A 24,261-nucleotide genomic window follows, 5' to 3' on the forward strand; every position below is an offset into this window, starting at 1 on the left:
AACGAAACAGCTATAGGTTTTTCTATTGCGTTTACTTTCAAAACTCGGATAATATTGCATTAAAATAAAATGTTGAGGTAGGTGTTTTTTTTTCAATTCTATTGCATTATTCACACATATAATGATTTCAGCAAGTCAACATGGCTGCTCTTGCTTTACAAAATGTCAACAGGGAATTTGACGGTAGCTTACGAGAAAAAAATATAAATTAAAAATGGGAAATGTTGATGTTGTGAATTAAAATAATCGATCACATTTTTTCTAGCGGTAATTTAAGAAATAATTCATACAAGATACAGTTTTATTAAATATTTAGTACATTTATCTAACAGTTGGTTAAATAGAACAGACATACACACACAGCATACCTTCCCTCGTTTCAGTTTTGTTGGTGACAGAATTAGTCCTATTTGAATCGAAACAATTCATAGAAGCCATACATTTGTTTTAAATTTATCGCTAACGCTCAGAATAAAATTCGAATATCACGGCACAGGCCATGTGTAAATTTCCAATAAATCTATGGCTGACATGATTTTTTCTTAAATAATGTTTTTACATACACAATTACCTGCATTTATGTTACAAATCTTATGTTGAAAACACTCCAAACAGATTTTGTTTACTGTTAAGATGGTATGGGAGTCTAAATTAAAATTATAGAATTTGTTCATACTTTGCCAAAACGTAGTATATATTACTATATGGTAACAAATATAATAACAATTATAGGTCAGCGCGCATTTTCTCAAGCTACAGGTTGTGACAAAATGACACATTTTGTATGGATAATACAGGAAAAAACACCATTTATTTATTAGAAACAAAACCAAAGGATAGAATTGTAAAATGAAATAGAAAAAGATAGCTTTCAAACAATGCTTTGAGAATATCAAACGAAAATATATGGTCACCGTACGTTATTTCGGCTAAAATACAAAATAGAAAAATTCCATGTAGATTCCTTCAGTAAAATGCACTGTTTTAGAGTAACCTCCCCTTAAAATGACAATTTAAAAACATTTTTAATGCCGCCAAAAATAATCTACACTTGTAAAAATATTAATATTTATATTATATTCTTATAAGAGAGAAAATATTTAACTCATTAACAGATAGTTTTGATAAGAAACCTAAAGATTATTGGGAAATACTTAAAGGAATGAAAAACAAAAAAATGCTGGTAATGAAGTACCAGAAATTTTAAAAGAGGAAGAAATAATTACGAAGCATATTCAGGACCAAGGAAAACCCACATTTGTAAATATAAAATGGAAAGAGGAAATAGAAAAACAACTTGTTAATATTGAAAAGAACATAATATCTAATAGAGAAACAGATGCTCCAATAAAATACTCTGAAATAAAAAATGTTATTAGTAAGCTAAAAAAAGAAAAAGTGCCTGGGCCAGATACCATTATAAATGAAATAGTAAAATTTAGTAAAAATGTATCTATCAAAAGTATTGTTAAACTGTTTAACCTTATTTTGAATACAGGTATTTACCCATCAAAATGGAAATACTCATACTTAATTTTATTGCATAAATCAGGAGTAAAAACTGATCCTAATAATTACAGGGGAATATCTCTGATAAGTTGCTTACCAAAATTGTTTAATGCTGTATTAAATGAAAGATTGATTAAACTGATGGAAAATACTATAAGTAATACTCAATTTGGCTTTAGAAAAAATCACAGAACCTCTGATAGTATATTTGTGCTTAAGTCTTTAATAAACAAATACCTACACAAAAATAAAAATAAAATATATGCCTGCTTTGAAGATTTAAAAAAGGCTTTTGATTCTGTCTGGAGAAAAACTTTACTTTATAAACTGTATAAGGCAGGAGCAGGGAAAAAAATATTTAATATTATTAAAGGACAGTATGAGGAAACAAAATCTGCCTTCAAGCATCAAGAGTGGCATTCAGAATATTTTGAAATCACACAAGGGGTTAAACAAGGGGATTCATTGAGTCCTACTTTATTTAATTTATTTACTAATGATTTAGATGCAGAGTTTTCAAATGAAAATAGCTGTCCATTAGAACTAATTGATACTAAAGTAGGATCTTTACAATTTGCTGATGACCTTTTAATATTATCTGAAAGTAAAGAAGGCCTACAAAATAGTCTGAACAACTTAGAAAAGTATTGTGAAAAATGGCAATTAACTTTAAATATTAATAAAACTAAAACAATGATTCTGCAGCAAAATAATAAAAAAGTGGAAACATCTTTATCAAAATATAAAAATGAAAGTTTGTCAAATGTCTCTGAGTATTCATTTCTTGGAATTCTTGTGAAATCAAATGGAAACTTATTGCATAGCTCTGAAGAGCTTGTAAATAAAGCAAGGAAAGTGATGTTTGCCATTAAAACTTATACTGGTTCCTTAAATAATCTGCCAGTTAAAGTAGCTTGCAGTCTTTTTGATTCTATAGTTAAACCAATAGCCACTTATAATTCAGAAATAACTTATATGGATACTTATGTTACAAAATTTAGAGCAGAAAAACGTGCAAATATTTCCAAAACAAATATGAGCCCCCTTAATTTTACTGATAAATCAAGTTTAGAAAAATTACATTTGTCTTTCTGTAAATATATCCTCGGAACAAGAAAATCTTCATCAAACATAGCTGTGAGAACAGAGCTAGGGAGATACCCACTAGAGATGCATATAAAAACTCAAAGTATACTTTACTTATCAAGATTACTAAATTCTGAAATTAATCCATTATTATACGAATCCTTTTTACTTTCTAAAAGTTTAGATAATTCAGGTTGCTATACCTGGTTTACATATGTTAAAAATATTTTGAAAGAGGTAAACATGGACGCATCCATTCTTGAGGGAAACAAAAGAAAAATTTACTCAAAGTTGTTAAAAAAAACCTTAAAACATCAATTCTTAAATTTCTACACAAATATATTTGAACAAAAATTTGAAAAAATAGATAAAAAAAGTAAATTGTATTTATATAAAAGTTTAAAGCAAAATTTAGAAATGGAAAACTACTTAAACTGTAAATCTTTTGAAAAGAGAAGTAACATAACAAAAATGAGAATTAGCGATCATAATTTAATGATAGAAAAAGGAAGACATTTAAAAATACCTAGAGAAAAAAGACTATGCACATCCTGTAATACAATGGAGGATGAAGCCCATTTTATTTTATACTGCAAAAAAATTGCTAAACTAAGAGATAACTTTATAGGAAATGTAATTAAACATATGCCAGATTGTATGTCCTGGCAAGAAAATGAAAAAATTAAATATCTTCTTTGTCCATCAACCTCAAAAGAAGTAGAAAGCTTAGGGTCCTATTTTAAACAGGCATTAGAACTGAGGACAGGGGACTCTTGATTTATTTATAAAATATATTTATATATCATATAGATAGATTGTTTTGCTTTTTTGCTTTTTTTGTTTTCATGGTTTAATTTGTTAAATGTATCTTGTGTATGTTTATATTATTTGTCACAAACTTATTGTTCAGAGTTTATATGACAATAAATATTTGAATTTGAATAAATATTTGAATTTGAATTTATAAATGGGTTCTTTTAAATGAAAATTCACACGTCTAGATATCTGCATTCCTGCATCAAATTTTGCTTACTTGATAGACAATCTGGACCTTAGGTTCTCTGTTTTTGCAATCCAACACAATCGCAACACAGCGAGAAAATCCAACACCCCAAGACGTGCCTCAGCTGGTCTCTAAACAAAAATGTGTACCAATTAAGTGCAAATGGATGTCACATTGAACTCAAAATGCATCAGCATTATTTTAGTTCGTTCATATCAGGCACATGACAACTAAGCGTTTAGTAAGTTGGTAAGTTTTACTTCGAAAAAAACATAATTAGCTCGTAAATTTCTGTTCGAACTTTAAATACCCATTCTTTTATTATGGAATCTATATCGCTGATATTGACGATTAGTGATGTGCAATCTAAACAAGGAAAACCAAAAAGAGCACTATTCGCGTATGGCAGATTTTTGGGGCAACTGCAAACATTTCATTTAAAGGCTGTTCCATAAACAAAACATATAAATTGCATCTAAATCCGTGGAAAAAATATTCCTTGTCTTACTAACCGTAAATTTATTTACTTTTTGGGTCAAATATCGATCCCTCGAGATATCTTTTGCTTTTACAGCAATGTTCTCATTTTGGTAGGATTTGTTAAGAATTGTATTTTTTTAAGAATACTGCGCAACTACTACTCTTTCTTTTTTTTTGTGAATTAGTATATCATGTTTTATATGGTTCATATATGATCTTTCTGAAAATATCTTCGTACTAAAAAAAAAAACACGTCCTCAAAACGTTACAATAAACAGTAAAATAATAAACTGCAATGAAACTTCAAATCAGAAAATCCTTTATCAAATAGAAAATCTAAAGCCCAAACACATCGAACGAATAAAAACACCTGTTACATTCCTGACTTGGTACATGAATTTCGATATGTAGATCTGTTTTATAGCTAGCTAAACTTGTCTGTCAGTCGCAAACTAACAATTACAATGAAAACAATGTCTTAAACAAAAAAAAACATACATAATCTATTAGTAACACTTATCAAAATCAAGGGTAATATGTGTTGTCAATCAAGAAATTGTAAAATCAATTTCCGTTAATTTGTTGTTTAAATCAGACTGATTTTATGATAAAGTGAGTTTCATCCGTACCTAAGACAAGACAATTTTACCTGCATTGTCACTATTTTGAGTGAAACAAACTAGTTTAAGTTGTTATTGTGTCTTTTTTCTTCAATATACATACAGTATTGCTTACATCAACTTTCATATTATTAACATGAAAAGTTTTTATTCAAACAATGTTGTGTCTCTCTTTTTAAATAGATGAAGTCCTATCCAAAATCATGTCTGACGAAAACTTCAAATGGTCATGTAACGAATTGAAAGATGAAAACTCTAAATCTGATAATGCGTCAATTTGGAGGAAATTACACAGATTCCTTTTACCTGTTAAGTTAGATGAAGACATGGTCAGCACGATTCTTAAAAGAAATTTAACTTGTCGACTTAACATTTACGGTGAGATTAGTTCTTATTTTCAATGTCCCTTTTCTATATCTGATAATGGGTTTTTTAGGGCAAATAATTGTAATCCTTTTTTTTTTCTTAATATTATAACACGTGGAGCAAGTTGTGCTTTGGATTTTTTTCTAATGGAGCAAAAGCATCTTATATTCTCAATAAATATCCGATATGGATTGAAATGAAGGAAGAAAGAAAAAATCAAGTAAACATATGAACGCAATCGTTCGAAGGAATACATAAATTTAAATTCCAAATAGATGGTTATGGTGCTCCCTTCTGTATTCACTAATTTTCTTTTTAATAGGAAAATTCGGTTTTTTTTTTAAATATGATAGAAACCATGGAAATATTTCTTTAACAAACTTTAAAACCATCCATATAAAAGAACCTAACGTTTAGGCAACTGGAAAACTTCACAATCGTAAAATAAATCGAACTGATTCTAAGAGATCATTGCTACACATTTACGTTTTATTTTTGTGTATATCCATTTATTTCATAGTTTCTTATCAAGAGACATCTACAAGTGGCGATACAACGACAAGGACATCCAAAAAACATATGACACAAGGATTATCAAGTACAGAATACACACTACAATATACCACTCACATAAAAACTACATTTATTCATGATATAACCATTGGTAGCAACGCTACTACTGCAAACAATACTATTAGTGAAGACAATGATGACTTGGTGTTTTCTATTCAAATTGGTAAGTATATTTGTTTATAGAATTAATGGTAGGGTGTGTAAAGTACTACATGAATTATCATGCTTGATTATTATCTGTCCAAATCAATTCCAGGGCGGTGTTGTCAGAAAATTGTTCTAGGTTACAAATGTTCAAAACTGTTCTAGTTTGCAAACAACGCCTCATTTGGTGAGATATATAATATTCATAGATAATTTGATTTGATTACAAAAGTAACATACTGGTGACCTTCTGTTGTTGTCTGCTTTATGGTCGGGTTGTTGTCTCTTTGTCACATTCCCCATTTCCATTCTCAATTTTATGGTTCCTAGATATGATCTCTATGTTTCATCTCATACAGACATAACTTTGGACTGTTACCAGTATAGAAACATACTAGTGTGGTGAAAAATTAATTCTGAAGCAAAAAAAAAAGTGTAGTTCAAAACTGTAGTATAAGTTTAAACTCTAACTCTTAGTTTGGGGTATATGAATGTTAAAAAATGTCGCACAGTCCTATATTTTGACCTTTGAATAAAATAATAGTGAATATCAACTTTCTATCCTAGAATATCATTTCTCGTAACTTCATATCGATAAGAAATTCATCATCAAATCGTGAATATGATGCATCAAATTTGCAATTTGATATTTTTTAGTTTTGTGTAATCGACCAATTTCTTAATCAGACCATTACTAGATCAGAAACACAAGTAAAAACAAAAATAATTTGTATCACCTTTTTTCATGTTAACAATGGAAGTAAATTTATGTTTGCTTTATTTTTAGGTTTTATTCTTGGTTCGTGTGCTATGGTGATGCTAATTGCAGTGCTTGCATGTTGCATTCGCATTACAAAGAGGTAATTCTATATATCTGATTATAATGTATCAAAAGAACTATAATAATGAAGCCTATAATAATAAAGATGCTTTGTCAGAAAAATGTAAAACACTTAAGAAGTTCATAATTAATGCTTTCAGTTTTTATTGTTGAAATGCAACACGAAAATAAAGTTCACAGATTGTGCAATACAAAATAAAGACTCTCATCTAAGAATTACTTCGCAATTTTAATATTTTATTAGCGAATAAATTAATTCGTTTGTTATATAATGAAACATCCATCCACTAATATAAACCACCAAGACAAAAAGTAAATTCGACAAAGAAATCTACAGTTGGTTTTGTTTGTTGAAATATTGAATTATTTTAAGGTTTACCTGTATAGTTGTTTTTCAAATAGAGAAAAAAACAAAACATGTTTGCTTTTATTTTTTTTTACTGAGTATAGATACGTCATTTATTTATTTTCTATAGGGGAACATATACATTTCATATTTCAAGGTCTGAAGAAAATATAGTCATGGCCACAGAAGGACCTCTGCAGCACACCATACCAACTGCTGCGTTGGCTGAAAATTATTCTGAGCCTAAAGATAAAGCCTCCACATCTAGTGAAATGGGAGGACCACGTTTCTGTGCAACAACACCTTGTCAAAACACAAATTGTCAAAAGACCGAAAACGGTGAATATCATCACCTTGATTTCACATTGCGATCTGAAACAACGCCACGCTTCGCAGACAACAATGAATACGACCATGTTAGAGCTAATGTAATCAGTGTTTTTGAACAACCATGGGACACGGCAACGTCTAAAGTAAACAAATTATTTTCTCAGATTAGCAAAAGCGTTGTCCAAAAAAGTCAAAATATGCGCAAATCCATAATCAAAAGGCGCGTCTCACGATCTGGTAGTCCAAAATTGAAAAGTCGCGTAAGTGATTATTGTGATGCTTGGACAACACAATTGAACAAGAAACAGTTTGTATTCGATTCTGATGTAGATAATCAAAGTGATATAAGTATAGACGTAACAAATTCTACCGTCGATTCCAACAAAGAAAAGCCCAAATTAAGAAAAACTGACAGTGCATTTCCGGTTTTACCATATTCAGAGAGAATAAATGTTAAAAGTACACACATTTATGACGAACCAGATGAGAGACGAATGTCTTTAAGAGAAAGACTCCTGCACATGATCTCAATAAGACCACTGAAAATGCCATTTGGTATAGAACTTGATTTAAGAGCATCTAGGAGCAAATCTAAAATTTATTCTGTAGCAACATCTCTTGATGAAATAGACGAGAGTGTAGCTTAACCTGTATGATTTTAAATAGTTCTAGTAACATATGTATCTTAGAGTCTATGTAAATTAGTTTAATTTTCAAATGATTAATTATGCAACGAATATCAACCTTACTAACGTATACTACTGCATATAGCGTAATATGCCCATCAATGTTGACTAACATGTGTTTAATTCTGAAATGTTCCATTAACAATGTTAAATTAGGTGGGGGTTTTTTATGAACATTACTGTGCGTATATATAGATACATATTTGTAATAATGCATCATTTAATAACTTTTAATTACTTTCTGCATTTAACATGCTGTTATTAGTTGCAGTTTTTTTTATGCCATTTCACAAGTTTCCGTCACCCGATATCCACTATGACAATACTGTTTAGCTCTAATCTAGGATACAACAACAAAATAAATGTGTAGTACTTCATAAGTTAATTATGGCAGATGAGATCTTTTCTTTCATGCTTCGATCCGTTATAAATAATTAGCTCATCTGTTCCTATGAATAGTGTGAGCTTTCTCGTTCACTACGCGTCTGTAGTATGTCGTCGTCAATTGATTGCAATGTTTTATCCGTCGCCCGTTATCCTTTACAAAAAGCTCTGAAAAAAAATGGACAACACCATTTTAAAAATTGTTCGATGATAACGGTTGTCAAACAACATATTAAGCGGTTTTCGCCTTCAATTATTAAAACTATGATAGAGGAAAAATGTACAGTAACGCATCTGTTAAAACATTATCAGCAAGACAAGATATTAAATTACATCAACGGGGATCAAAGTGTCATTCTATTCCATATTGTAGTGATTGATCTTCAATAACAATGTTTATCTTTCTTGGTGTTTTTGCCTTTTACCGCGAAAACAATATGGATAGGGAGACACTTTGAATAGCAAGTACTTATGTTCAAGTTATATTTCTGGAAACTACTTCGTGGTTTCCTTTTTCAAATCTGAATTGTTTATGCATCATTATGAAAATAAGGAAGAGTTGTATGATTGCCAATGTCAAGGTAGAAAGGTAAGAGCAAATACAGATTAACGTTCGGCCTTTAATTGTGAATACATTCATACCGTATATTCAGCTATAAAGAAAATAGAGAAGTACAATACTATTAAAGAAAGAATTATTGGCATAATAATCTCAAAGGGAAAGTGATCTTTATTGTTGATTTATTATAGTCTACAGTGTCAGAAATTGTCCTAAAAAAAGTATGTTAAAGATGCACATGAACCAGCTGGGTGATCCACAGCGAGCCTTTGGAGCATTAAGTTTATATTAATAAACTCATCATAGATACCAGGATTTAATGCACAACCAGCCTAGCACTCAACACGTATATTTTCATAAATATATCTCCCGACAAAGTAAGAATTTTCTTGCACGGTATAAGATTACCGTATAAGTATCTGTACATACTGTATTTGACTAAACCAAATTGTTATCAATCCTGGCCAATGCTCTACAAATCGTAAATATTCTCTTAATTGAGATTGTTGGATGGTATATCATTTTGTAACGGTATATAAAGTAGAGGTTGATTTAATCTTTAATATTCATGCTATTTCAACAAAATATATCATAGGAATTGCGAGTCTAACTTGCAATTGGGCGAAATAAACCAATGCTCATTCAAAATCATAATTCCAAAACAAAACCGATAACGCAATGGGAAGACGCGAAAAGGACTAAAAGACAAACACTAATCTACCAAATACAACATAGTAAACAACAACCTGAGCAATATTAACCGCTACAAAAACCGGGGATGATCTCAGGTACTCTGGAAGATTTCCAGTAATCATCGATAGTTTTATATAGAGAAGAAAATAGATGAATAGACTGCTTGATTTAACACAAAAAATCAACATTACAGAGGAGAATTTCAAACAACTAAGTTATCTTTATCATTCCTATAAAAGTCCAAGGTTCCACCCACCATTTTTATCTTTAAATGACCTGTATCAAGTCAGGAAAATGGGAATTGCTATTTTAAAGTTAGTTTCTGTTTGTGTTGCATTGTCTTTTTGGTTTTTTGTTGGATCTCAGTGTTTATGTTGTTTGTTGTATTCCTCTTATAGTTGGTGTTTTCCCTTGGTTTTAGTTTTTTCCCGGATTTGTTCTCTCTCAATCATTGTATGACTTCCTAACAGCGGTATACTACTGTTGCCTTTATTTGTCAATTGTTTCGTTTTTTTGGTTTCTTTGTCGATTTCTAAATCCGTTTTGGCTTATGATGAAGATGTCTATTTGTATGACCACGATTCTCACTAAATGAATTTATAAAGGTAAAATTAAAAAAATTACGAACTCCAAGGAAATTTAAAAAAGGGATATCCAAATGTCGAAATCAAACACCTAGGTCAATAGTTCAAACGAAAGGATAATAACGTCCACATGTGTCTTATTACTGACTTGGTACAGACATGACTAAATATTTGAATTCGAGTCCAGTGCAGTCATATTTATACCGTTACATGTAATTAGTGTAGTACACATTCATCAGCTAGTATGTATGTGAATATCTAATGATAGCTGTTCCAAAATAATGGAACCTGTGGTCGCCTCCTAATATAATTGAATTTGATTGCCAGTATTCCTACCGAAGCATGTGAAGGTCGATGATTCATTCCATGCACTTCAGTTTCCTCCACATTTAAAAACTTACAGCTACAAAATACCACAATGGTGTACATGTTGAAACAGACATTCAACACCAATTTATCAACCAATCAGGAAAACTGTTGGGTGTCAATATGGCTATGGCTTATTATTTTTAGATATTTACAACATATTTTGTTAATTCTTTATCATATGATGTATATGACATGCACTCGACTCCAATCTTAATTGACTAGGATTGTCAGTTTTCCCATCGAAGGTCGGTTGTTTTCTCCGGAAACTCAGGCTTCCTCCACCGATGAAAACTTGCCGCCTCAAAAAAGCCTAAATGCGGTGCTTAAAAGTGGCGTCAAAACACCAAAAAGAATCAAATGTATACGACATTTAAATAAATTAAATAGTTAAATGCTAATAGTTCTCGTGTGCATATGATTTATAAAAAAACACATAATCAAACATACATGTAGCTATTCAATATGTCATGTTATTTATCAAACAAAATACGCATATAACTCAGAGAAAAACGTAAATGAAGAGTATTTGTAATATAGGAGTATAAGTAATTAGCAAGTTCATTCAAATTCAACAAGCTGTTCGACATGTTTAAGTAACATCGGAAACAGTCGTGTTCGCTTTCAACAGTTTATTCGAAATATTTTCATATTACTTTTTTATAAGCCTAAAATTGATATAATACAGGCACTTTTGGAAAATATCTGATAAATATATAAACAAATCGCGAATACACTTAAACGTTAATTTGTTTCCTAAATAAGCTTTAAATAGAATACGTTCATCCACTATAATAAATGTTCGTTTAAGAAATTCAATAAATGTTTCCGTATAGTTTGTAACAACGGGAAATCTTTTATGATTCAAAATGGCTGTTGATATGGTGTCAAAAACGTCTTTTGTGTTGATGCTGTTTATTGCGGCAGGTTTGTACACTTTGTTTGATTTAGAATGTGTTAACAGACACAAAGATTTTGATAAACTATATATATGATAGGGATTTTCCTCAAAAAAACATTACTCTACATAACCAACATATGACATATCGACCTATTTCCTTTAAACTTGAGGAAAAAGAGCATACAATACGTGAAATGTTGTTCGTTAACTATGCACATTTTGTTGAATACGACATATTTCAAACTGAACAAAATCTGCCTTCTCCTACAAATTTCCTTATCAAAAACAGGAGGATTTATAAAAAAATTGTAAATTTGCTGTTACTAAATGTTTTATTCAAACTAAGGAATGACGTACCTTCATGTAAAGCTATGATTCCTTGCCCAGATTTGGCTATACTTTTTTGTCCTGTTTGGTTGATACCTCTTCATTCTTTCATTAGTCTTTGGATTTTCAAATATTTAAGCCTCGATCATCACTGAAGAGACACTGATTGTTGAAACGTGCATCATGTGCTGAAAAATGTGTACTGTTTATGTTATTGATAACTATACCGTTTAGGGGAGTAATTATTCAAGCACTGTGTTATCAATCGAACTCATCATAATTTTGTCATTTCACTTGACTTATATATTTATTTCTTCTTAAAGTGGACATTATACCAAATTAGATCCTATAGAAGTCGGATAATTTGCATATATCATAAAAATATTACGATGATAAAAAGTCAACGTAAAACAAAATCTTAAAGAAAAGAAAAAAACAACCTATAGTATTTTCTTTATTATCTTCGTTTTGTGTATGATTCCGAATTACATTATGCTCATTTCAATCTAGAAATTCAGACAATTGATTTAGAAATGTCATAAAAACAATAATGATTGGGTAAGAGTACGTAAATACCATGTCATATTACCTATCATGAAGAAGGATCGACTTATCAGGGAAGGAAAAGATATGGCGTGTTTAGTTCTATATATTGGATGATATATGAAGGTAGTCAATTGCAGATGAATGTGTTTTATGTGGTTTAATGTGTAGCAAATTTATCCCCCACACTTGGTTAAATTGAATTCATTCAAATTTGAAATTCGACTAATAAAACACATTCGGTTGTAGATTTATACTAACGAGGAAGCTCCAAGCATGCTCAAAGGATGCCTTTAACGTTTAGGTAGGTTTTCTCGTTTGAATTGTTTTAGATTGTAATTTCAGGTCCTTTTATAGCTGACTATGCGGTATGGGCTTTCCTCATTGTTGAAGGTCGTTCGGTGACATATAGTTGTTTATTTCTTTGTCATCTGGTCTTTTGTGGAGAGTTTTCTCATTGACAATCATACCACATCTTCTTTTTTATATCTTCTCAGCAGTTCATGACTCATTAAGATGTTAAACATAGATTTAGTACTTCTAATAAAAGGCAAGTCATGCATTATAGGGGAAGCTCAATTGAAACAAGCGAAAACGTCTGGTCTATTCAAATACATATTGCTTGAAAAGTTTACACAAACTATAATTAAAGGCAACAGTAGCATACCGCTGTTCGAAATTCATAAATCGATAGAGGAAAAACAAATCCGAGAAACAAACTTAAACTGAGGAAAAGGCATCAAATATAAGAGAACTACGACACCACAGAAATACAAAATTAAAATTTAAAACACACAGAAACGAACTATAATATAACAATGGCCATTTCCCTAACTTGGTACAGGGCATTTTAAGATTAAAAGGGTTGGTTGAACCTGATTGTGTGGCATGCCAAACCTCCCGTTTTAATGACAATGTTAATTATAACATTAAAATGACAACAATACATGACAGGACTACAATACATATAAATGGGAGAAAATATAGTACAGACAAAACAAACGATTAATAGGTACTCTTCGATAGTACTGTGTAATACTTGGAAATAGAAGTGTCCACAAAAATTAAAAGCCATTAAAATATTTTCTTAATATATTCAATACTCATTCTTAGTAATTCAAAAAAGATAAATTCCGTTATCAAATAAGTCAAGCAGATTTTAATTTTTATACATTGCTTCACTTTCAGGAACCAGCAATAGTGTAACAAATGATGATGATACTGATGCAGTCACAACGATACTGGTGGATTCCGAATATACGTCAGTTGCATTGCTACATTCAACTAAAAGCAACATAACCACAGTGACAACAAATTCTCAAAGGCCGGATATATCAACTAATAAAGATTTGACGTCTAAATCTGAACCTATCGCAATGACGTCTGAATATGAAACTTATGCAATGACGTCTAATTATGACACTAATGCAACTGATGTCCCATTTCTATACGGAAACTCAGTCTTTGTTCTGCAAATAGGTAATACATGTAAATATTCAACATGTTCAAGTTTATATACCACTTTCATTTCATTCAAAAAGGGTTTTTTTTAATTAAATGTTGTGGGAATACGTTATGCATATCCATCATTCTTTTCCTTATTCAAAATAGCATTCCAAATTTCAAGCATGCTCGCTTTTATCAAAATCACTGTCTCAAATATGGTGCTTATATCACATTAAGAGAATGATCGACTTCCTCTGATATCAAATGTCTTAATTGTTTTAATCAGTTGAGCGGGATAAACACTTTGTTTAAAGTGAGGTTTTATAAATAAACGATTAAATTAATTATATCTAGGGAAACAACAGCTGTATATAGGTTGAACTGCAATTCGTATTCCATTTTAGTTCAAACCAATTTCAGCTTTCTATGATGATTTCTTACAGGCGTTGCTGTGAGTGTGTCAGGTTTGGTAATTCTAATTGCAGCTGTCACTTGCTGTGTGTACAAACCGAAGAGGTATGCACTATATGTAATGCATTTTGGTTTTTTAAAGCTAGCTTATCAAAACGATCTGAATGCGTTTATTGATTTAAACATTTTCTTTTTTATTGAAAAAAAAACAAATGCGTTTAAAGTTAAACTTTTTACATTTATTCTGTTTGAGAACGTTAAGTGTAGATAATTTTTGATAAAATCATTGATACTAGGCTAAAATCTATGTACGTCAGACACGCGTTTCGTCTCATCAGTAATGTGCAAAGTGAAAAAGTTTTTAAACAGGGGAAATGAAGTACGAATTTGAAGAGCATCGAAGACAAACAAAATCAAAATATTTTGCCGAATACAGATACATGTAAGGACATCTATTTGAATACAAAAGAGGAACGAAAGATACCAAAGGGATAGTCAAACTCATAAATCTAAAACAAACTGACAACGCCAATCTGTCGTTGTGTTTGCATCAAAATTTGAATTGGTGCGTTACAGCCCCATATTGAGTAAAATTTTAAAAGAGTAAGAAATATTTCGAAACATAGATAAATATAGGAAGATGTGGTTTGGTTGACAATGAGATAAGTCTTCATTCAAGTAACAATTGATAAAACTAAACCATTATAGGTCAAGGTACGGCCTTCAACACGTAGCCTTGGATTACACCGAAAAACAAGCTATGAAGGGCCCCAAAAATTACCATTCAAACGGGAATTATATTTATCAATTTATTTATAATGCGGTAACGTTCACAAATTAAGCTATTTTGATCTTTTTACTCAAAGAACTATATTTATGATCATGCATATTCAGACAAGTAAAATAAATCGTACAAGTAGGAAAATTTAGTATGATAGGGAGCTGTAAATATTTACTTCCACTTAAAATAGGGTACTTTAAATAGGAGCAGACATTATCATTGCAACTTAGCGTATAGGCACAAGAATTGTTATGTTGGAGAAAGTCATCAAAACAGACATACAATGACACTAATTATCAAATGAACTGTATGGGTCATCAACCGTATTCGATGTTAAATAATCGATTTATGAAGATTATAATCATACAAAAAAATTATATGATTTTGAATTATTGCTTTTAAAAAATTAAAGGAACATATGAATTATCCGATAATTAATTTAGACATTATTAAGGAAAACGTTTATGTTCTAAGTATTGTAATAGATCGTTTTCCCTAGTGCAGTCAATAAGTATATACAATTTTAAAATTCTGTGAAGCAATTGTTCTTGGAAGAATACATTGGCTTCGTGTCGAACAAATGTATCATCGGCTTTTGTAAGTTCTTTATTCTTATTTGTATTTCGGAGAATGTTATTGAAACAGTTGGCCGTACAAAATCATTCCGATCTCATCAATAAACAATTTTATTGGGTATTTTGTATCTTTCATATATAACACAGTACCAAATAACAAACATATGATACAACGGCAATTAAAGGAAAACATAAATAAGTTTTCATTTTCTTTACATAGAGGAACATATACATTTCCTATTTCAAAGTCTGAGGAAAATGTTGTTATGGCCATGGAAGGACCTCCACAGCCCACAAGATCCTCTAATGTTTCGGATGGAAAATATTCCGATCCTATCGATAAAGCATCAACGTCAAATGAAACATCAGGACCACGTTTCTGTGCTACCAAAGTTGTTCAAAATACGAATTTCCAAAAACCAGAAAACGGTTGTGAATATCAGCATCTTGATTTCACGTTGCGGTCCGAAACATCACCTTATTTCGCAGAGAACAGTGAATACGACCATACCAGAGTTAATATGGTCAGTGTTTTTAATCAACCCTGGGACACGGCAAGTTCTAAAGTAAACAAATTGTTTTCCCAGATTAGCAAAAGCGTTGTACAAAAAGGTCAAAACGTGCGCAAATGCTTAATCCAAATGCGATCTGATAGTCCTCAATTAAAATGCCGAGCAAGTGATAATTGTGATGTAAAGGAAACACAATTGGACCATCAACAGTTTGTATTAGATTCTATTGTGGACAACCAAAGAGATAAAAACATAGACGTGGCTCATTCTATTGTGGATGACAACAAAAATGATTCAGAATTCAAATATGCTGCAAGTAAATTTGCGGTGTTACCCTTTTCAGAAAGAATAAACGTTAAAAGTACACACATTTATGACGAACCAAACGACAAAAGATTGTCTTTAAGAGAAAGACTCAAATTCGGTGGACCTAGAAAACAATCTATAATTTATTCTTTAGCAACCGCTATTGATGATATGAATGAGAGTGAAGCTTAACTTGTAGAATTATAAATAAAAAATAAATACATATGTGGTAGTCAATGTAAAAAAAATCAAGGTTAAGCCTTCTTTTCTAGATAAAACAATTTTGAAATACATGTATATTATAAAGTTAATTGTTCTGAACACTAAGCTTATTTTTTCATTGATGAATCCTCTAATATGCAGATGCTCAACTGGAATTAACGAATAACAAAAATACATTTTTATAAGTTTTAAAAAAATTAATCAGTATATTCATATACATTCTTCTATGACAACTCTTATACTCATTTTCTTGTTTGATAAAAATAGTTCAATAAAAAGTTGGTTGGTGTGCATCTTTGAATGAACACTTGTTTACCTCGAGTATTCATGGTTAAAGGGGCATTGGCTGACAAATTTACGTTCACCGATTTGACTCAAATTCTCATATTTGACTTAGAACTAAAATACTAAAACGTATATTCAATTATATAAAGTCTAAAACAAACCATTATTAGGGCATGGGATTGATAATGTGTTTCATCTTGTCTTTCGAATTTTAGTCTAGACGCTATATAATAAACTGTCGAGTTGATCTCCGAATACTGCCAATGGTTATATAAGCGGTATTAACTTAACATGAACATGATAAATATAGATATAAATAGAAAGCGAACACATGCAATTGGATTTTTCTATGTCTGTTTAATTTCATATGAAAGGTTTAAAATATAAGTTTAATATCATCGTTTTACCTGTATTATAATTATTTTTTTATGGATTGAACCATGCAATCAAATTATTTACCTTTGTTTTACTTCAACAAGTTTAATGTTGACATTCTTTTCCTTTGAATACATGAACGCGCTTAATGCATTCGTAATCAATCTCTAGCTTACGGTTAAATTGAATGTGACATGAATACGGATATAATGGGCTCGAATAATAGACTTGCATGTGAATAATTCACCATCGATGTTTCTTAGTTTATTTTGACAAAATTAAACCATAATGGCCAGCTAGAGTAAATTATTATTTCACTATGCCACTTTCATTAATGATTGAACAAAAACAAATCACATTTTAATTGTTTTATATATCTCGTAACTAGTGCCCCTTTAACATATTTAACATGGTTCGTAATGCATGACTTAATTATCGTTTACAACTTAAGAAATTGAAAATATTACAATAATGTACAGGTGTGATTAGATTATTGAACAAGTTTTGAAACAATACTGTTTAATTCTATATTGAATACCATAACTGACATGTGTATGAGTTCATTAAATCATATATTTTGGACTTCCTGTTCTGATACATTTCTATTAGAACATAATTTCAATGTATAGTGAAGTGTGTCATTGTATTGTTAAGTGTTTCCGATGCGAATCTATTTGAGGATGTGTGGTTAATATGTCAATCATACAACATTGTTTATATAAACAGTCTTATATTTATTTGATGAAGATAGGAAAGAAAAAGGTCGAAATCAACAACACAGGTTAAAATAGCGATATTGTATGAGCTACATCATGACAATTGTGTCTATGGTTGTTTATATCTATCTATATTCTGATTATTTGATGTTTTGGAGAAATTATTTTATATTATAGAATTCGTGGAATCTCAATTGCAGCAGGAAATTAATATTCAACTCATTTAGATATAAGGTGCACATACTAGATTGTTTGATTGTCTTTTTTTTTAAATCTAAAATAGCAAAGATAAGACATTTTTAGCTAGACTCAAGTTTGAATTATAGAAACCTTGTTATATCATTCATGCTTCATTTATTTTTTTAACTTAAAAAATTATATAACTAATAGACAACTTTCGAGTTCGATAGATTTCAGTCAAAAAGTTTTGTTTTAGTAAACATCATTTGTGCGTTTAGAGGCGTCGTCACTTCAGATCCCATGTTGAGCGAGTGGCTAAAAAACTATGATGATATATTGCACGAATTATTCTGCATATTGAATTGTTAATCAGCACTTTTGTCATTTGGAATTGTGACTTCTGTCATTAGGGAATTGTGATTTAGCAACTTTTAAATAATAAACATTGTTTCTAGTTTATCTTACACAATGACGATCACTAAGACGCTTGATGAATGTTAATAGTGCAGGGATACAGGCGGTCCCCTCTATCTGTCTAATGGCGCGCATAAATGACGAATTTTTACCGGAGATAAACAAACTCGAAAGTGGTCTGTTGTCTCCACTTAAATATGTTTCCCCGGCAGGACATTTGTTGCAGTCAACCTTTCCCTGCTGACTACTTTTAGCCTAAAATAGACTTATTGTTTGTCAAGCAATGATCATCCTGATGTTTAAGACAAATGTTTATATTATATTATTCACAACCCAAAAACACATGATAATTGCAAATGTGTGTGAAAGCTATATTTTACTTATCCATGTTCTCCTACAATGATAAGTGCTAGGAAATAATATTGTCCAAGTCTCAAAACAATAAAGTTCTTAGGGAAAAACTAGATTCATTGGTTTTTTTAATGCAAATTATATTATCGAAAACGAGTTATCTCCTATGATTTCAAGCGGAAAACCATAAAAGAATTACACATACGCTTACGCAAATGTGTTGCCCGTAATGTGGTAATAGTTAAAGGTACCAAGATTATGATTTAATACGCCATGCGCTCGTCTACATAAGACTCATCAGTGATGCTCAGATATAGTTATAAACATTGATAAAGCCAAACAAGTACAAAGTTGAAGAGCATTGAGGACCCAAAATTCCAAAATGTTGTGCCAAATACGGCCAAGGTAATTAATGTCTGGGATAAGAAAATCCTTAGTTTTTCAAAGAATTCATTGTTTTGTAATCAGGAAATTTATATAAAGACATTGACCATGAAGTTGATATTCATGTCAACTCCGAAGTGCTGATCACTACTAGGCTGATGATGTCCTTCTGTACGAAACTCTTGTTAAAAGTCAAATCACAAATATACTCCGAGGAAAATTAAAAACGGAAAGTCCATAAACAGATTGCAAAATCAAAAACTCAAACACATCAAACGAATGAATAACAACTGTCATATTCCTGCTTACACTCTCGGTGTATCTGAGTTAGGTTTTGGGTTTTTTTCTTTATTTAATTATTGTTTTTTTTGGGGGGGGAGATTGTTCAAGCTGTGCACTCTTATTCTATGGTGTGTTTTGTGAAATTGATTGTCTTCTCGATGTCGTCTTTTTTTCTCGTCATGCAATGGGGTCAGTTGCTATTTACTTCTGAGTATAAATTTCTTTTTGTATCTCCTGGTTTTGTTTTTTTTTCGGGGGGGAGGGGACATTCGGTTCGGCGTTCTGATGTCTATATGAAAGATCTCGAGGTATTTCTTATCTTATTCATCAACTGGATTAAATAAACTTCGTCATTTGATTACTCGTTGATAGTCAACTCATTGGCAAATCATACGACATCTATTTAATTTTATTCTAATTCGGTTAGAATAAATATTTCTATTTGTTTCTGGTGAAAAGGTAACTGAGCTGTGAAAACTTTGTTCCTGATAATAATTGGTGATAATCGGAATACCTCAGTAACAAATTAGACGTTTCATTAATTATATCAATACACAGCAGATATATTCACATATACATTATAATATAATTTAGGCAGACGTGGTTGATTATATTAAATCATCCCAAATAAAAGGTACAAATTATAATATACATTTAATAGAAGCTATAACTTCCCTATACATAATATATATGGAATAGGATCCCAGTTACGGCAACAATTCCGGTACAATTGAAAAAATTTCTTAAAAAAAAATATAACTTTTGTTTAAAATTGTGTAGTGTTATTATTACACTAGTTCTGTAACTAGATGTATATTTATTTGAAAGGGTAGGCTTTCTAGTTTGAATTTCTGTAAAAAGTTTGATTGATTTAAATGTAATCTGGCGTCAGTAGGTAGAGTAAATTGCATAAATTCTAGCCTTTATTCTTCCCCAGAAGTAGACAGACTGACCTTGTTGTCAATAAAAACCTATTCTGCAACGGAATGAGGCACTGGGATTGTACGTAACACTTCACAACGAATGCCTAACACGGACCAGAAGTTCCAAGCTGGCTATCAAAATTATTAATTGAACAGGACCCCATTTTTTACTATGATTTCATATGCGTTTCAGTTGGGCAAATAATTGGGTCCCCGTTCCATATGGCTAATTCTATATTTTGGTATTCTCATATTCAGGTTTTGTATTAGCGGATGAATATTCATGTTGTGATGAAAGACGATTGTCCATCAAAGTGTGATAAGGATGTTCATATTCGTTATCATCGGGAAGTAGATCATGAAGGCTGATGCTTGCATGCTGAGCTAATTGGTTTACATAGCTGTGGTTCCGACGTGTTTCCGAGTCATTGTTTTCTTCTATGACTGTTATATCTATTACTTGTGGAAATGTCATATCTATCATTCCAGCAGGGTTAACTTCATCATATTCCACGGAATTAAGTACATTTTCACAGGGTTGACTGTGAGACACATTATTCCTCGGGGATGAGACATTTCTCTTTCTGTTGTTCCCCTCTTTTACTTTCTTGCATATCCAAATGTCAAAAATTATAAGAACTAATATCCCAAATACCACAGATGTGGACATGATATATTCTAGAAAACTTCCTGTTGATAAATAAAAGAAGGGTATATATTCAGTAAGCATACATATTTGATAAAAGCATGAATCATTTATTTATGGATTTTTCTGCGGTACTATTCCACTAAAATAAATATACAATATTTACAATATTAGAATGTCATATATATTCTCTTTCTGTATCACATTTGAATGTCCATTTGGTATATGTTGCCTGTATTGTAGATCTTTTATCAAATGCTGATTTACGAATTTGAAATTAGACAATAAACTGTGGTATAAAACTGTTACATTTATCATTCATCCCTTATTTAATTGATTTTGTATTTACATTGTATAATAGATCAAAATTATTCGTTCATTGTATGTTCACTTCTGTTACTATGTCTCTTTATTGAGTTAATCCATTTCAATCTATATTTAATGGCTTGTCTTTCTATGTTGTTATGTTACATTATTGTCATGGATAAGGGTGAATGTTTGGTATCATTAAAACGTTTAAACCCGCTGCAATTGTTTGAACATGTCCTAAGTCAGGAATCCAATGTTCAGTAGTTATCGTTTGTTGATGTGGTTCGTATATGTTTTTCGTTTCTCGGATTTTTTTTATAGATAAGACCGTTCGTTTCCCCAAACTGAATGGTTTGCGCTAGTAATTTGTGGGGCCCTTTATACATTTAGCTTGCCTCATCAGTGTGAGCCAAGGCTCCGTGTTGAAGACCGTAATTTGAACTATAATGGTTACTTTTATAAATTGTGACTTGGATGGAGAGTTGTCTTATATTGGCACTAATACTTTATCTTTTTAAATCTATCAATTCGATTGATAAAAATTCAATGCAAAAACCCATATTTAAGTATGTTTTAAAATGAAAGGGAAGGGGCTCCCGTAAAATTTAGCTCTTTTTTACTGTCTATAATTCCCATCTGTCAATTATTGACTTTGAAATATTAGACACAAGAAAATTGGTCAAAATTATTATTTGACAGCTATTCAGATGTTATTAAGCGACACGGATGGCTAAAGTGTCAACACGAAGGTTAGTTTTACTTTCGGTTTAATACATTCCTTATCACAACAGAATCCCACATACTAATCTAAATGTTGTTATCAAGATATTTCAAATCGCTAAAATTCGTCGTAGTTTGTTTAGGTCAACTTGTTCACCAGCACCACTGCTGAACAAAGACTAGGATGGTATTGTTTTCCGATCCATTTTTTTGTTTTTGTATTTTACCCTCCCATCTTTTTTGTTCATGACCAACAAAAATTATGCACCACTCAATATTGAAAAATATATGTGTTGGTTTTAAGCATGCTACACATATTGGATAGAAAATTAACTACATAATGTGCAGAACACAAGGTGGGTCTATATATATACAGTACCGCCATTGAGGGTAATCACTGAGCCAAAAGAGGAACTGTTATATGTTGATGTCCATTCTGCATTGTTTGGTTCACTTTGTGTTTCAACCTCTGATGTCATTACTGTTGATTGTTTAATGGAAGTTATTTGAGACTGTTGAACCTCGCAACTGGTTGTTGTAGCTTCGTAGATGTCTAAAATTAGAACTTTTACATTTTTCTCAAGGTTTAATTACATTTTAAAAAAAATATTTTGGAAATAATTTCTTTTCTAAAAAAAAAATGCAAGGATACACGAAACGAAAGATAAATGTGTGTATAAGCCTCTTATCTTTTCTATTCATCGAAGTAAAAGATTTTTCTAAATTGGAACTTTAATATTTCAGTTTAAAAGGGGGTCAGTAATAAAGTAGTATTCCTTAAATCATAGAGACAATATTAAACATGCGGAAGTGTGGTAAAAAATGAAGTTTTATCCTAGATCTTACTGTTCATCAAAAAACAATAATGTCCTCAAAAGAAAAAAACAAGGCATTTAGATAAAAAAAAAAAGGAACATAACATGAAAAGGTATTTGAGCAGTTAACAACGGTGATGTAGGAAACAAACAAAAAGATAACTATAATGATGAATAAGGATAAAAGATTTTGGCGACGAAATCAGTCTGTTATATTGTACAAACACGTGAAATGTTAAATTCAAAAACTAATAGAAAAATAAGATTTTATATCTTTTCAAATGTTAATGTCATTTTTAACTTGCTCATACCAATACCTGCATCATCAAGTACAGTACACATAGGTTGTATTGTCAGATTACACTGCAGATTGGTGGTAAAACAGGTGTCTTCTGCACTTTGTATAGAAAGACTAGCAGTACTACCATCTTGTATATTTCCTATAATATTAAGTGTAAAAGTAAAATCAGTAAATGCTTGTAACATTTTTCTAACGAATTGATTAAAACTTATTTTTAATACTTGCTTTAACTATCATATACGATTATACACAAAGGATTTATTATATTTATATTAAAAAGTAAAATTACAAAAATACCGAATTCCGCAGAAAATTCTACACGGGAAGTTCCATAGCAAAATGGCAAACTCGAAAGCTCAAACACATGAAACGAACGGAAAACAAATGTCATGTTCCAGACTTGGTACAGGCATTTTCATGTGTCGAAAATGGCGTATTAAACCTGGTTTGGTTTTAGTTATACCCCTCACTTTTATGACAGTCGCATAAAATTCCTTTTTATCAATAACGATGTGAGACTAAAACAAACAGACATAAGTGATGAAAATGTCAAACCATCAAAAGTAACTTTGACAATGTATCCCTGAATACGGAAATAAACTTACCTAGTAACTGACATTTTGAGTTATTATACAGCATTTTACTTTTCTGTTTTCTGCCGTTCCAAATAAGAACTTTAGACCTAATAAATACCGTCCAAACAAATATGTTATCAGGCAATGTGCTCTTGTTTACCGTACTCTGATCTCCAAAAAGTCGGCATTGCCCATCAAAACGAACTTGAAGTTGTTCTTTTGATATGTTATAACCATCGTCGAATACGCCTAAAACGATGATTAGAAGCGTACTATCTTGTATCAAATATCTTCCATACACATTATACAATAGTTAAAATAATGGTAATTCATATTTCTTGATATTTCATTTAGTATAGATTGTCCGTGACTAATTTTTTTTGGCAGTATT

The 24,261-nt window shown here is 31.0% G+C and overlaps 1 protein-coding gene across 1 annotated transcript; it reads left to right on the forward strand.

Moving 5' to 3' along the window:
• Nucleotides 1-11,397: 11,397 nt before the first annotated feature.
• LOC143044546 (uncharacterized) lies at nucleotides 11,398-17,693 on the forward strand. Its single transcript, XM_076216606.1, has 4 exons — nucleotides 11,398-11,497; nucleotides 13,530-13,820; nucleotides 14,231-14,303; nucleotides 15,775-17,693. The coding sequence occupies exons 1-4, from the start codon at nucleotides 11,440-11,442 to the stop codon at nucleotides 16,562-16,564; spliced, it is 1,212 nt and encodes a 403-aa protein (XP_076072721.1). The 5' UTR covers nucleotides 11,398-11,439; the 3' UTR covers nucleotides 16,565-17,693.
• Nucleotides 17,694-24,261: the final 6,568 nt, after the last annotated feature.

This window comes from Mytilus galloprovincialis, chromosome 9 (assembly GCF_965363235.1).
Source record: "Mytilus galloprovincialis chromosome 9, xbMytGall1.hap1.1, whole genome shotgun sequence".
NCBI lineage: Eukaryota > Metazoa > Mollusca > Bivalvia > Mytilida > Mytilidae > Mytilus > Mytilus galloprovincialis.

Bases quoted from the DNA above. Each gene is read 5' to 3' on its own strand.
- LOC143044546 (XM_076216606.1), top strand. From the start codon at position 11,440: ATGGCTGTTGATATGGTGTCAAAAACGTCTTTTGTGTTGATGCTGTTT. The intron at 13,821-14,230 runs GTAATACATGTA...GATTTCTTACAG, and splicing joins AGTCTTTGTTCTGCAAATAG to GCGTTGCTGTGAGTGTGTCA. The intron at 14,304-15,774 runs GTATGCACTATA...TTCTTTACATAG, and splicing joins TGTGTGTACAAACCGAAGAG to AGGAACATATACATTTCCTA.